This window comes from Carassius gibelio, chromosome B12 (assembly GCF_023724105.1).
Source record: "Carassius gibelio isolate Cgi1373 ecotype wild population from Czech Republic chromosome B12, carGib1.2-hapl.c, whole genome shotgun sequence".
NCBI classification, from domain to species: Eukaryota; Metazoa; Chordata; class Actinopteri; order Cypriniformes; family Cyprinidae; genus Carassius; species Carassius gibelio.
The window spans coordinates 17032197-17046674 of NC_068407.1; the positions used below are offsets into that span (position 1 = coordinate 17032197).

The following is a 14478-nucleotide window of genomic DNA, read 5'->3' on the forward strand; positions in this document are numbered from 1 at the left end:
ACTTGAAACATGATCAGGCCCATATAGTATAATACAGGAGCTCAAAAATAAATAAATGAAGAAATAAATCAAAACACTTCAATTTTATTCCAAGGCACAAACCGAGAAAACATTTCAATTTGGTATAGATGTTACGATTTATATAAAATAATTAAATCAGTGAGATCTTTATAACAGTACAACAGGCTACTAACATAAAATGCATATAAATGTTAGTTAAATGTCACTCTATATAACCCAATAATATGTCTTATTCATGATTATATTGCCTTATAAAAAAAGATTATAGAAGATTATAAAAACCTGATGTATCATATTGGATATATCATACTTTACCATAATTTAAAAAAAAATTGATGTATGGATAATCAAGTAAACTTATGTTGCTTCAGTCCAGTAATTGTTCAACCTTGAAATATAAAGTAGATAAAGTAGGCTTTACATAGAGTGGAATAAATTTGATGAGCAAATAATTAAACCCCTCATGCACACAATATTCAGAGCCATGTGACGAAGCCAAATGAATGAACACTCTTAAAGGCAAGCAGACACTGCTGGCAAAAAGGCCGTTAATTAGCCGAAGAGATGCAAACCGCACAAAGTCCGAGATGTTTAATATTTAAGGAAGGCCTTCTTGAATTTCGCAACTCCCCCCAAGCTTACTAGACACGAAATGATTGGCTGACGATAATAACAGATTAGTCATCGTGAGTGACTGGGGCTTGGCACCAGACACCACAATAAGCCACATTGTGTTTCCTGACAAACGCAGCCGGCCCCCTCACTTTAAAATATAAGATTCCACAATAGCTGCCCGGAGGGGGTGACGATCTTCAGAAAAGATCAGCTCACTGCATTAACATTTATTTGAATTTCCTTTGCAGGAACAAATGCAGCTGTTTTTTAGAACATATAATGCAACAACGCTCCTCAAATACAAATCGAGGCTTATTTTCCATCTGTTGTTAGCAACTCTTACTATATTTTTCCTCTTATAAGAGAGGTAATGTTAATAACTCGACTGTTGTTTCAGGCTCTGTAATGGACAGACAATAAAATGATTCATTTCCTCAAAGGTCAGGCCTGGGAGAGATACACAATGTCGGACTGTCTGCTGGCACGGATGCTATCTCACCTCGCATACTTCAGCTCAGGGAGTCTTGCCTTGTGGAAATGACAAAAACGGGGCCAAGTAACAAAAAATATATATGTTTAGGTAATGATTACGGCTCCTTGCCCTGGTTTGTGTTTTAAAAAATGACTGTTCCATTATTAGGGAACCAACAGGCTTTTTCCATTTCAATTCCCACTCCACAGTTTTGGAAACGCCGGCTCCGGTGCCTGGATTCAGTCAGAGAACAGCGATATAAGAAGATCAGAGGGCTCTAATGGACAATAAGCCCTGTAAACTTCCAGCAGGCTTGCCAATAAGAAAAACATGACGGTTAGAAAAAAAACAAAAAATGGAATAATCCCCTGGATTGAGAGCAGAACAAAAACAAAATCCAAATCAGTATAAAGAGAGCGAAGCACAGGCGTTAGTTTCTGTAATAAGCATTATTTTTAAAAATCTAAGCTCCTTTTCATTTGCTTTTGCAGGATGGTGATGATGTCTTTTTATAAATATCATCTAAATTCTGGAAAATGTAAAGCAAATGCTGAAACAAACCCCTTTTTTTTCAGCGCTCTGTCTACAATAATGTACACAGGAATATGCTCTACATACATAATAATGCATTTTGTTATACGCGTCTCAAATATAGGACACAATTTCATGCCCAGAATCTCCATGTTTGCAACACCATTTGTATTTAGCCTGGAATATATTACCCTGGCTGTGAAAGCTAACGTATCATCTGTTTTACTCTCCTGCGCATTAGCCTCACTCTCCCTGCCAGTGTCAGCACAACGTGGATTGCCTTTTTCAGGACATGAAAATGAAAGTCGCATAGATTCTTGTCACAAATCAACTGCAGCATTAATGTTTTTGACATGAATGTCATTTAGGCAGACAGATTCTAGCCAATAACCCCAGCATGCAACGAGCTGAAAGCTGTCTCTAACAGAGATCCCAGAAAGCCTCCACATACAAATACAGTCTGAACATAATAAAAATGCCACTTTTACTACTCCATGATAGTAGGAAAGAATCAAAAGGAGGGATATATAGGAATAACTGGATAGTCAGAAATACATATAACAGTTATTTATAGTAAAATAAATACAGACAGAACAGACAGACCAAACAAAACAACCGACTTACAGATAGACATTAAATATTCAAACTCAATGACAGACAGACAGACAGACAGACAGACAAGACAGATACTGACAAAAAGAGACAGACACACAATACATAATAAAACGAAATGACAGAGAAACAGACAAATACAGATAGATAGATAGATAGATAGATAGATAGATAGATAGATAGATAGATAGATAGATAGATAGATAGATAGATAGATCAAACAAAACAACTGACTTGCAGATAGACAATACATAATCAAACGAAATTACAAAGAAAGACAAATACAGACAATGGATAATCAAACAAAATGACAGACAGACAGACAATATGACAGAGACAGACTGACAGACAATATGACAGACAGACAATATGACAGACAGACAGACAGACAATATGACAGACAGACAATATGACAGGCAGACAGACAGACAGACAATATGACAGGCAGACAGACAATATGACAGGCAGACAGACAATATGACAGACAGACAGACAATATGACAGACAGACAGACAGACAATATGACAGACAGACAGACAATATGACAGACAGACAGACAATATGACAGACAGACAGACAGAGACAGACATACAATATGACAGGCAGACATACAGACAGACAATATTACAGGCAGACAGACAGACAGACAGACAGACAATATGACAGAGAGACAGACAGACAATATGACAGACAGACAATATGACAGGCAGACAGACAGACAGACAATATGACAGGCAGACAGACAATATGACAGGCAGACAGACAATATGACAGACAGACAGACAATATGACAGACAGACAGACAATATGACAGACAGACAGAAAATATGACAGACAGACAGACAATATGACAGACAGACAGACAATATGACAGACAGACAGACAGACAATATGACAGACAGACAGACAATATGACAGACAGACAGACAATATGACAGACAGACAGACAGAGACAGACATACAATATGACAGGCAGACATACAGACAGACAATATTACAGGCAGACAGACAGACAGACAATATGACAGAGAGACAGACAGACAGACAATATGACAGACAGACAGACAGACAATATGACAGACAGACAGACAGACAAGACAATATGACAGAAAGACAGACAGACAGACAATATGACAGACAGACAGACAGACAATACGACAGGCAGACAGATAGATAGAGAGACACAGAGATAAACAAATCTGTTTTATATAGGATTCATTCTGTCAGGTGTTGTTAGGCTCTAATATTCATTTTACGGTGGCTATAATTGTGCAGGTACATCACATCCACAATGAAAGAGAAGTAATTTGTGATTATATCACCACCCTCCGGGTGCTGCACAAACAATCTCTCAAACGCCACTGAAATTACGAGATATTTCCACTTCTCACGCTCCCCGCAAATCAACACCCGATCATCTTAAAGATTCCCCATCCGGCATTGAGTTACTGTATGCTCATTATGTCCCATATCATACACAGATAGCACAGCAGGGTGGGGTTCTGATAACACCCAGCCATTGTTCAAAGACAACGACTCTTCAGCGCTCTTCTTATATATCATATATATCATATTAGTCGGAGAACCTAAACTGAACCCAGTAACACAAGTGCAGACTTTCAGACAGGTAAACATACAAATAGCCAGCACCATCCTTCCTGTGACCTGAATGGGTTTTTATGACTGCAGCCAAAGCAGAAATTAGATGAGGTATCGGTAGCATCATGAGAATTAATTTGAGCAATATATCCCTAAGTCAAACTTCATCACACTGTGTAACAAGGCCAGAGGGGAGATATGTTAATTACGAGATTAAGAATGCATCAAGTCAATTTCAACTTGTTTTTCTTTTCCTTTTTTTCCCCCTCATTTCAGCTTCAGAGAGATCCATTAAACCTTTTTTCCCTCCATCTAAGACACTAACTTGGCAGATGAATATGAGAAAGCATGAGCAAATCTGCTCGAGTTTGTTACTGGTGAAGTGGATGGTGACTTCAAAACTAATTGCTGTCACTCGACACTTGTTTGGCTACCTAAATCTGCACTTGCTACAAGACTGATATATTACAAGATGTTAGGCACTTATTGGGTGCTTCTGCAAACTTATTCCAAAATTCTTTCCCATTAAAACGGATCCTTGCACACACTGCAGCGAAAGTGATATTTTTGAAAGCCACAAAAAGCATTTCGCTGGAGAGGGCGGAACCAAAACGGAACATCATTAAATCTACAGCACTTTCAAGGGCAGTTCAAAGATCTGCATTATTATTATGCAGCGTCCCAGAGCACTCTGACAGGAGCCTAATATGGCAAAATCCTTATAGGTATCTTCTCGTTCCCTCAAGACGTGGCTAAAATTATTGCAGTCCCTCTATCGAAAGCAGGACCTTTTAAAATCTAATTATTGCAGACTTCACAAATCAGAGCGTGAAGTTTATGTCAGCTTTCTAGACACTAAGCTCTTCCCTGTTGGCAAAATATATTGCAATATAGGCGATAAACAATGTTTTCAATTGATTACACACTGCATTTTCTTTTTTTTTTTTTTACATCTCCTCACAGTTTTCTTGGCAGTCTTTTACTGGCTTTCGTCCACATACCAGACGGTGAAAAAAACCCTGTTTTAATTATTAATACACTCCCTATTTGTGCAGGTGAACGGTCAGCTTCTTATACAGCAGCAATTATGCCTTTTTATTTTACAGTGCTGTTTCAAAAGTGACAGACACAATTTTCATATCACCTACAGACAGCCTTTCTTCTAAACCTGAGAAAGGGTGCGCTAAAATGCTCCAGGTCAAAAATTTTAAAGCAAAACATGATGGTGAATCATTCTCCTCAGCCCAAATTAATTTCATAACCACCTCTGATCTCATATTTAAAAGCAAAGAGTTTACTCTGTGATGCCTTAATTCATGATTATGTATTAAACTTTTCAATAATAAACTGATGTACAAAGGTCAAATGTGGACAATAAAAAAAAAGTTTCAGTTAAAGGTACAGTTCACTCGAAAATGGTATTCTGTGATTATCTGCTCACCTTCAGGTCCTTCCAAACCCGTTTCACCTTTGTTCTTCTGTGGAACACAAAAGGAGAAATTTCGAAGAATGTACTATTTGCTCTTTTCCACTGAACTGCAGTGAACGAAGCTTGGACTGATTCGGTTCAGATTGGAGTGATCAGATTTAACACAATAATTCAGCCACACCTATTCATAAAACATTGGTGGTTATTATCATTGAATAATGACTTCATTTCGTTTTTCAAACAAATCTATCTTATGATTTAAAGCGACAGTTTAATGTTGTTCAAAACCTATATGAGTTTCTTTATTCTGTTGAACACTAAACATGACATTTGGAACAATGTTGATATCCAAACAGCAACTGATTTTCATAGTATGGAGGAAAAAAAATACTATGGAAGTCAATAGCCTCCGTTAACTGTTTGGTTACCAACATTCTTCAAAACGAGAAGCTCATACAGGTTTGGAACAGCATGAGGGCCAAATATAGTGCACAAGTTGTATGGACTAGTTTTATGATGCTTTTGTGTTCTTTTACAACTTAAGAGCTCATTTTCCTATTCATGGAAAAGATCAGCTGGTACCGTCTTCAAAATATCGCTTTTTGTTTTTAAAGCAAATCATATGGGGTTGAAACAATATGACAGTGAGTAAATAATGAAAATACTTTATTTGTAATAAACAGACCAAGTCTAATATTGATAGAACTGCCCTTCCGAATAATCCAATCCAGTATGGTTCTATGCCAGAATATTTCGCTTACCAAGTGGATCTCGATGTACTCTGTGTAAATCCATTTAGCATCCTGACAACACAAACACTCTCATATGGAGTCATTAAAAAGCGACTTATTAACATTACAAAAATGTGCACACTCACAATACACAAAGAAATAATAAGGTTGCAGGACTGACAGCGAATAAATCACAGATCTTTTTGTGCAGCTATTGATTGTCATTCGCAGCTGTAGCCTGCACATAAGCTACAGTGACAAAGCATCCATTATTGATTCTTCTATCTCATAGGAACCTCATACATCAGGCCACTTGAGAGCACGTTCGCCTCCACGCTTCCAGACAAAGCCGTATGCAAATTCCAGTAACTGGCAAATGCAAAAAGATCCATCCACTAGTGCTGCATAATTATTATATCCACCAAATTGAAGGGGGTGATCTGTATATTTAGCTTTTCAACGGCTTTTAACCTGCGTGAGAACGGATTCAAATGCTATGCACTGAATATGGATTTTTGGGGATTCTGCAATCGGATTCTGCCCGAGTCTGCAGAATCGTTGAAATTCCCAAATGGCCTTTTTGACTGCTTAGGCTAGCTGATATAGATAAAACAATTATCTTTATATTCTCCTGCCTTTACATGATAATCTATAGGCTATATCTATGGCTACTTATGCATTTGCACTTTTAGTTACAGAAATCATTTCAATTTTCAATTGTTTCCATTGTAACCAAGTATATTCAAACTGGAAGATGTTAGGCAAAAAATTATTATTAATACACACACATACATAAACATATATATAGCCTAACAAGGCTTATTTCCATTTTGAATATATATATATATGTACAAAAAAACTTTTAAAGCAAGTCGTTTTTTATAGATTTAAAATGATTTATTAATTTATTGAAAACATTAATGACTCATCCTGCTTCTGACTAGTGTTACCAAGTAACATCATGTTTACAAATTTGATTTGATAAACTAAAGCCTATTGGCTATTTAAACAAAATGACCTAGTCCTTAAACATGTCCTACCAAAATGTCCTGCTTCACCATGAAAAGAAAACAGAGAAGAAAAAAACAAAAACAAAGCACCTCTAGCCATTTCTTAACACTCTCATTCTAACAAGACAATTAAGAATTCCTAAAGACACTAAATTAAAAGCACATTAACATGTGTAACATTCACAGTTGAGCCTAATCTTAAAATCGCCAACAAATTGATCGGAAGTATTCGTTATCACCCAGTCCAAGCCAGCAGATATTTGCAAAACAGGAAAGCAGCCAAAATGAACCATCTAGAAGGTTGTTAATGCACACAGTGCATTATACACACACACACACACACACACACACACACACCAGTAAAGCACTCTTGCATTACAAAGGTTACAAATATAACAGCTCATGTGATAACTGTCAACCGCTAATAAAAGAAACAGATGCCATTTCTTGTACCATAACACAAAATGGAGTTTGACCCCGTTTTGTTATCACGCACACCATTATTTCGGTTTAAAATACGCAAAAGATATTAGTATAAGTATTAGCAAATGTTTTGATTTCGCCGAAGCTACAAAACTAAACATATAATGCTTTGATAAATCAGATCCTTACTGAGCAATCACACAGGAAGTGTAATCACACTGGGTGTGATCCGTCTGCACATTAATGAGCATTTACACACCATATTGTTCCCAGATAATGAGAGACACAAACAACCGAAGAAGGAAAAAGCGCAGAGGGAGATTAATGCTGCGGCGACACCCTGCCTGTTTAAACAAGTGTCGTACTCAAACACTTTCTTGTTGTGTCTTGTACAATCACTTAAGTGTCTACTCACGGTAAAAAATAGGTTTGACGCTCATAAAGAGAAACATTCAAACCATGTTATTATCAAGGGCTGCAGGAGGTTAGTCGTGACATATTTTCTTGAATGTTACTTACTGAGATCTATGCAATTAAACGCTTTCGGGTGTCTTTCCTCATGTTCTTTACACAGGAAATGATTGTCATACAGAATACTGCCGCAATCAAATCATCATTCATAATCCAGTCTTACTGTATGACTCGTGTGAAAATAAGAAATCATGCTGCATACCGAGCTCAGCCTTCTCTTTGAGGATGTCCTTGAAGTTGAGGCCGCTGTTGAGCGTGGACTCTCTGTATTTGTGGAGCGCTTCTCTCTGGCCGTTCTTGCCGAGCTCCTTCAGCACGGTGGGTTTCAGGGGTACAGCCCGCAGACCCTTGTCCCAACTCGACACGTCCGCCACCATCCATTTCACCAGATCGTCCAACTTCACTATGACTTTCTCAGAGACAGCGATCACTTCATCCTGTCGAGAGGAGTACGCAAAATGAGGAAGGGCAAAGGTGTAGTGGCAAAACCAGGCAAAACACTCTTAAATTGCCAATTTAATGAAAATATTCACTATTTTCTCAATTATCCCCTAAGGTTAGTAGGTCTCTTAAAATACCAGATAATTTGACAGTGTGGTAGCCCAAAATAAGCTATATTTATTAAAATAAACAAATAAAATAATAAAATAAAAATAAAAAACAAGTTCAAATATAATAAAATTATAAATAAAAATACATTTAAATACATTTTCAAAAATGAAAAATATAAGTTAAAAAAAGATTTAAATAATATAAAATCAAATCAAATAAATAAAATTACAAATTATAATAATTTATTATTATTATAATAAAATAAATTATTGTAAATTATTTTATATAAATACGTATATAAATAAGTATATACATAAAATAAATTTAAATCCAATTGAAAAATACTTTTATTTAAGGACGTATTAAGATTATCAGTGACAGCAAAGACATTTACAATGTTACAAAAAAAAAATTCTAGTTTGAAAATTATAAAATAAATACTGTTTGTTTTTTTATAAAAAAATATTAAGCAGCAAAAAGAGCTTTCATTTTCAATAAAAATTTTAACTTGACCCTAACATAATGACCCCATTACCAAATATTTGACTCCACAAAACTAATCTGATTACATTATTTGCAAAATAAGAGTGTGAACAGTCCTTAAGATCAGATTTGAAAAATAAATAGGAACTGGGTTCAATGTACACAGCCTAAGACAAGACAACAAGACACATTTTTTCTTCTAATATGTATTTGCTCAGGTTGTGATTCATAATGTTGTGATTTCGAGTACAATTCCATTCTAATGCATTACTAAGGCATTACAATGACTTCGCCAAGCAGTCTTGCTTGGTTTATTCGTTTATAAAAGTTAAGCAAGAGCTTTGCTTGTGACCTGGCACGGGATAACAGAGCGGTCCCGGTTATAAAGGGAATCTGGGGAACAGATGCGTTCGGATTTGGCAGAGCACTGGATCATGCACTTTTGACTGACTCCACTGCACTGTTCAGCACGCTGAGAAAATTCACTGAATGCTTCCTCCGCATTGTTTGGCAACGCTTCCCAAGTGTGACCCAATAACAGCGAGCATAGATCAGAGGGAATACCTGCTCTGCGACACTTTAATATAGTTCATTTCTTTGTTTCTTCTCCGTTCAGTGCTTTATTCTGTTGGAATCTGCAGGCAGCACCAACTTTCAGCTGAACAGGCCGTGTCTAATTACGTCCTCTTTAAGTAGGGCTGTTTCTTTTTAGGTTTCAGAAAGTTTTTTCTTGGTTCCATAGAATAGGTCCCATTGTAATGCTGTCAAGCAAACAATTTATCTCTCACACAAACAGAGTAATGGAACTTTACTTCAGTGTACTTAACTGCACCATATGAAAAGGTTTATAAAGTTTCCAAGAGGTACAAAGTCAAGGGGGTTTGGCCTTAATAAAAGGATATGGATGCGTTATCTATGATTTCCTTTGCACTGGGTTATGTATGCATTCCTCTGGGCTTATATAGCATTTCCATGCAATGTACAATACTGCAGTTAAGACCAGTGGAACCTCAAACTTAAAAGTTATTAAAAAAAAATTATATATAACTGATTAATTGAAGAAATGTATAAATATATATATATATTTTTTTTTTGCTTTCCTAACTATGCACCATTTTTAGTTGCATTAATAAAATAATAAAATAATAAAAACAAAAATAAAATGATACAATTAAAAATAAAATGAATGAAGAACAAAAAAAACATAAAAAGACCAAATAAAATTTAATGAAATTAAACATTTAAATAAAATAATAAACAAATCAATAAATTCATTTCAAAAAGAAAAAAATATATAAATTAGTAAAATAAAAACAAAAAATAAAATGTGAACAATAAATACATTTAAAATACATACAAAATGAATTCTAAATAAATAAAAAATATAAGTAAAAATAATACATTAATACATTAAAATACAAAACTAAAATACATTAATAAAAATAAATAAAATATTAAAAAAATATTAAAATTAAAATTAAATAAGAACAGAAATAATACAATTAAATAATAAATGTAAATTTAAATACGTTTAAAAATAAGATAAAATAATTAAATAAAAGAATTAAAGCCAATTAAACACTCCATATATATTTGGTTTACTTTTCATTTTATTACAGTGTTAGATGTCAACTCCCATTTAAAGAAATACTATTTGAGAACCATTAATTTAAATGACCTTTTTTCCTTTTTTGCGGCTGTAAATGGAAAACGGCTGCACACCTCCAAATGTTTGTGGCAGAAAAATGAATCTAGCCTCTCCATAATGACCATTTGAGCACAGCGGCATCTGTTTTCACGCGTATATAAAGCTAAGTGGGTCAAACACTGTTAATCCTGACGGCGACAAAGCAAACTTTACTATGAGATCATGTGCCCCGCTCCGCCGCTTTGAAGCTCTGACTGCGCCTCACTGCTTTGATTGAAATATTGCTTCATTGTGTAAATTCGTTTAGGAGGAAACAAATAAAACAATAAAAAGAAAAACACTGAACAGATTGTATTTCCCTTCTATTATTAAGTGATGTTATGAGAAAGATCAATCAAAGGCTTTTACAGATGCCCTTGGTTTACTTTTGGATTTACACTCGCCTCCTTTTTATTACCCTTTAAGGGTCTCTCAGAAGTAGAGTGAAGGGTTGTAGACGCCGAAGCCCCTGAACCAGAGTCAAGCTGAGCCCGTCTCACACCGCTGATTCAGGGTCAGCTCAAGAATTCCCCAGGTCACCACAGATTTGTACACCTGCTTGCATGCCGATTTAATTATTGACCTGCTAACGTGAAAAGGGGGCCTTGCAGATCCTTAGGAAGTCTTTCAAAGTCTAGTTAAAAGTTAAATCGAGAGTTCAGCCTGAACAATTGATCTCACTCCGAGCTCAGACAAGTAACTACTGGACAATGCATCTTCTAAAAAGTTATACTTGGGTATTTTTAAGGCGGATTATTTTAACCAAATTAATTTCAGGGGGGAAAAAATTTACTAAACACGAATTTAATTTAATTATTAATTATTAATTTAATTATGTCTATTTATATGCATATTAACACTACACAGTATAAACATGGATATGTACCCACAGACATATACCAAATGGTATGATATAAAGCACTCAACTATAAGAAATGGCAATCATACACTTTTTTTATATTTAAAAAAAAAAAAATTCAATATATTAAAATTATTTTCCTTTTAATATGCACATTAAAAATACCCAGTATAATTTTCTATATTTACCAACATATTTTCACCACAACATTTCAATAAATAAATAAATGGCATGATGCAAATCAGTCAATAAATAAATGGTTTAACGCGTCTCGTTGAAAAGTTTGAAACAAATCCAACATTAAAAGTCAAATTTGAAATGCTATTAAACCATCCTTGTCTACATTTTTTTCATACTCGCATACAAATTACTGACACACTCTTTAAGAAACTTAACCAAATAAATGATCGACATCAGAATAATATACTGCAACTCTAAAAAATATCTCATCTATCAAAGCTCATATTTGGTATACCTAGCATTGGAGACTATAAGAAAGCGGCACTCGACTGCAGATTAAAATGAGAGTATTAAAATATAAATCAAAGACTACAATTCAATCTGTGTTACTCCATTCCTCCGCTTATGAAAACAAACAGAGATTCTCTAAAGACCCCTTAATATTAGATGTCCCTAATTACTTTGCAAGTAAATATATGTGTTGTACAAACTTGTGTACATTCACTAATATTTCCATCAGAATCGAAGCACACTTAAACCTTGGAGTTAATGGTACGAACATCTTATAGTCTTTATAAATTCTTAATTTTATATCATGCTAAAAGAATGCAATCATAATAATCCAATTTTCAACTCAACACAAATTAGTTATACACTAAAACCTATTTTTGAATAATCTAGTGAAATAAATACATCACAAATGAACACCATGTTATCCATTTTGATTATTTTCTTTATTTATAGAGTGAATATTCCAGACTTGGCTAGCATGATCAATGAATAAATGTGATCACTCTCTTTAGGTAAACTTTCTTAACTTAACAACCTCATTGACGTCATACATTCCCAAGTTTAGACCCAAATTGACACAGTTTATTTTCCCATCTCAAAACTCCAGCAACTCCAGTGTTGCATTAAACGTCTGTTTTGCACATTCACACTGAAGACGAGACCCGCGGCTCCATCCTGCTGCAATTAGCACACTCGCTGTCAAAGAGGCATGAACTGATTCAGAAATAACTTGCAGATGTGCAACTGAAATCTCTCCTGAATCTAATTCAGTTCCTTTTACAGCACGCCAACAACAGCCGTTTGTATGCGCTCACACTGATTGGACGTGGATGTGCAGAATGGGACGCTCTGAAATATGATGACACTGCTTTACAAAATTAAACCCATTTGTCATGAAACATGAGAGCTTTGAGAGACAATGCAAATGTTTGCTCGTAACGCTCATATGAAGGAAAAAGAAAAACTAGAAATATCAATGTCATCCACACATTGAGGGTTAAATAATCAGGATTTAACAAACAAGTGACTTGATTATTTAGATGTGGTATTTAAAAATGACTAGTCGCCCATTAACCAAGGTTGACCGTTTTAGCTTGAATTTTTCAATTTCATATTTTGGGCAGCAGTTCTTTGAAGAGGATACATTTAGAGATGAAAAGAGACTTTGTGAAGTATGTCAACACAGTTAAGTCTCCAAGAAGTTGTGTTTCTAAATTCAAACCATTTACAGAACTGTCTCCATAGCTAACAAAAGTAAAATTCCACCATATTCTATGATATATTTCAAGCAATAAATGCTGCTTATTAATTATATATATATATGTATTTATTATATATATTATTTATTATATATATATTATATATATATATATATATATATATATATATATATATATATATATATATATATATATATATATATATATATATATGTATACATATAAAATAAATTATATGAATATAAGTATATACACATGAAAATATTTTCAAAATATTTACTGTATGTGTGTGTATTTATATATACATAAATATACTCAACACACAGACATACAGTATATTATGTAAACAAAAACTTATTTTGGGTGCGATTAATCATTTGACAGCCCTAGAAATATTATGATTTTTTTTTACCCCCCACTGTGATGGCTAAACTATTACTATTATTAATTATATTTCTAATTCCAAATCTATTATTAATTCCAGTCTTCTGTGCCACATGATCCTTCAGAAATTATTCTAATGTGCATACTAAAACATTAGCAAGATTTAAAAAAGATAACTAATACCTATTACAATACCTATTTATGCATTCAACTGATCAAAAGTGTGCTGAAGACATTTAGAAAGTTCTATTTCAAATAAATACTTTTCTTTTGAACTTCACATAAAAATAAGCAGAGTGACTTATTGCTTATTATTGAACAACAAATAAGCACATCAGAACTGAAGAATCATGTGGCACTGAAAAATCCAGCTGTCGTACACAGAAGACATTTTAATTTGCAATAATATTTCGCAGTATTACTGTTTTACTGTATTTTTGATCAAATAAACACAGCCTAGGTGAGCACCACTGAGCATAGGAGACTTCTATTCAAAACGTGAAACTTCTGAGTGCTAGTATATGTTCCAAGCAAGAAATAAAGTCCTAAAGATTAGTACATAATAACAGAAGTTATATACATAGGTGAAGTATCTCTTCAAGACTTACTAGTCACTGCCTAGTCAATCACGAAAATATGTAGCTTTGCACATCCCCAACGTGAACCGCCAAGGGAAAGTAAATAACACGCTAGGAAATGTTACCTATAAGAGGAGTGCTGATTTCATTTGAACTATAAATATGTCTTCGGGGTTCAAACACAAACATGGACTGATGCCAGGCAGCAGAGATGAGTCTGGATCAATGCCACACGCTTCCTGCACAACTCTGAATCTCCAGGTTTGTGATTCAAATAACAGCTGAAAGAAGCAACTAATAAGACATTAGCGCCCTTCCCGGGATCCTTTG

The 14478-nt window shown here is 34.6% G+C and overlaps 1 protein-coding gene across 1 annotated transcript in view; it reads right to left on the reverse strand.

Annotated features, from left to right (window-relative positions):
• The window catches only part of LOC127969180 (AT-rich interactive domain-containing protein 5B-like), a 103193-nt gene that overhangs the window by 82804 nt on the left and 5911 nt on the right, over nucleotides 1-14478 (reverse strand). Inside the window, exon 3 of the mRNA XM_052570962.1 lies at nucleotides 8117-8351. Within this exon, the coding sequence (XP_052426922.1) occupies nucleotides 8117-8351 (235 nt within the window). The remainder of the gene's footprint in view (nucleotides 1-8116; nucleotides 8352-14478) is intronic.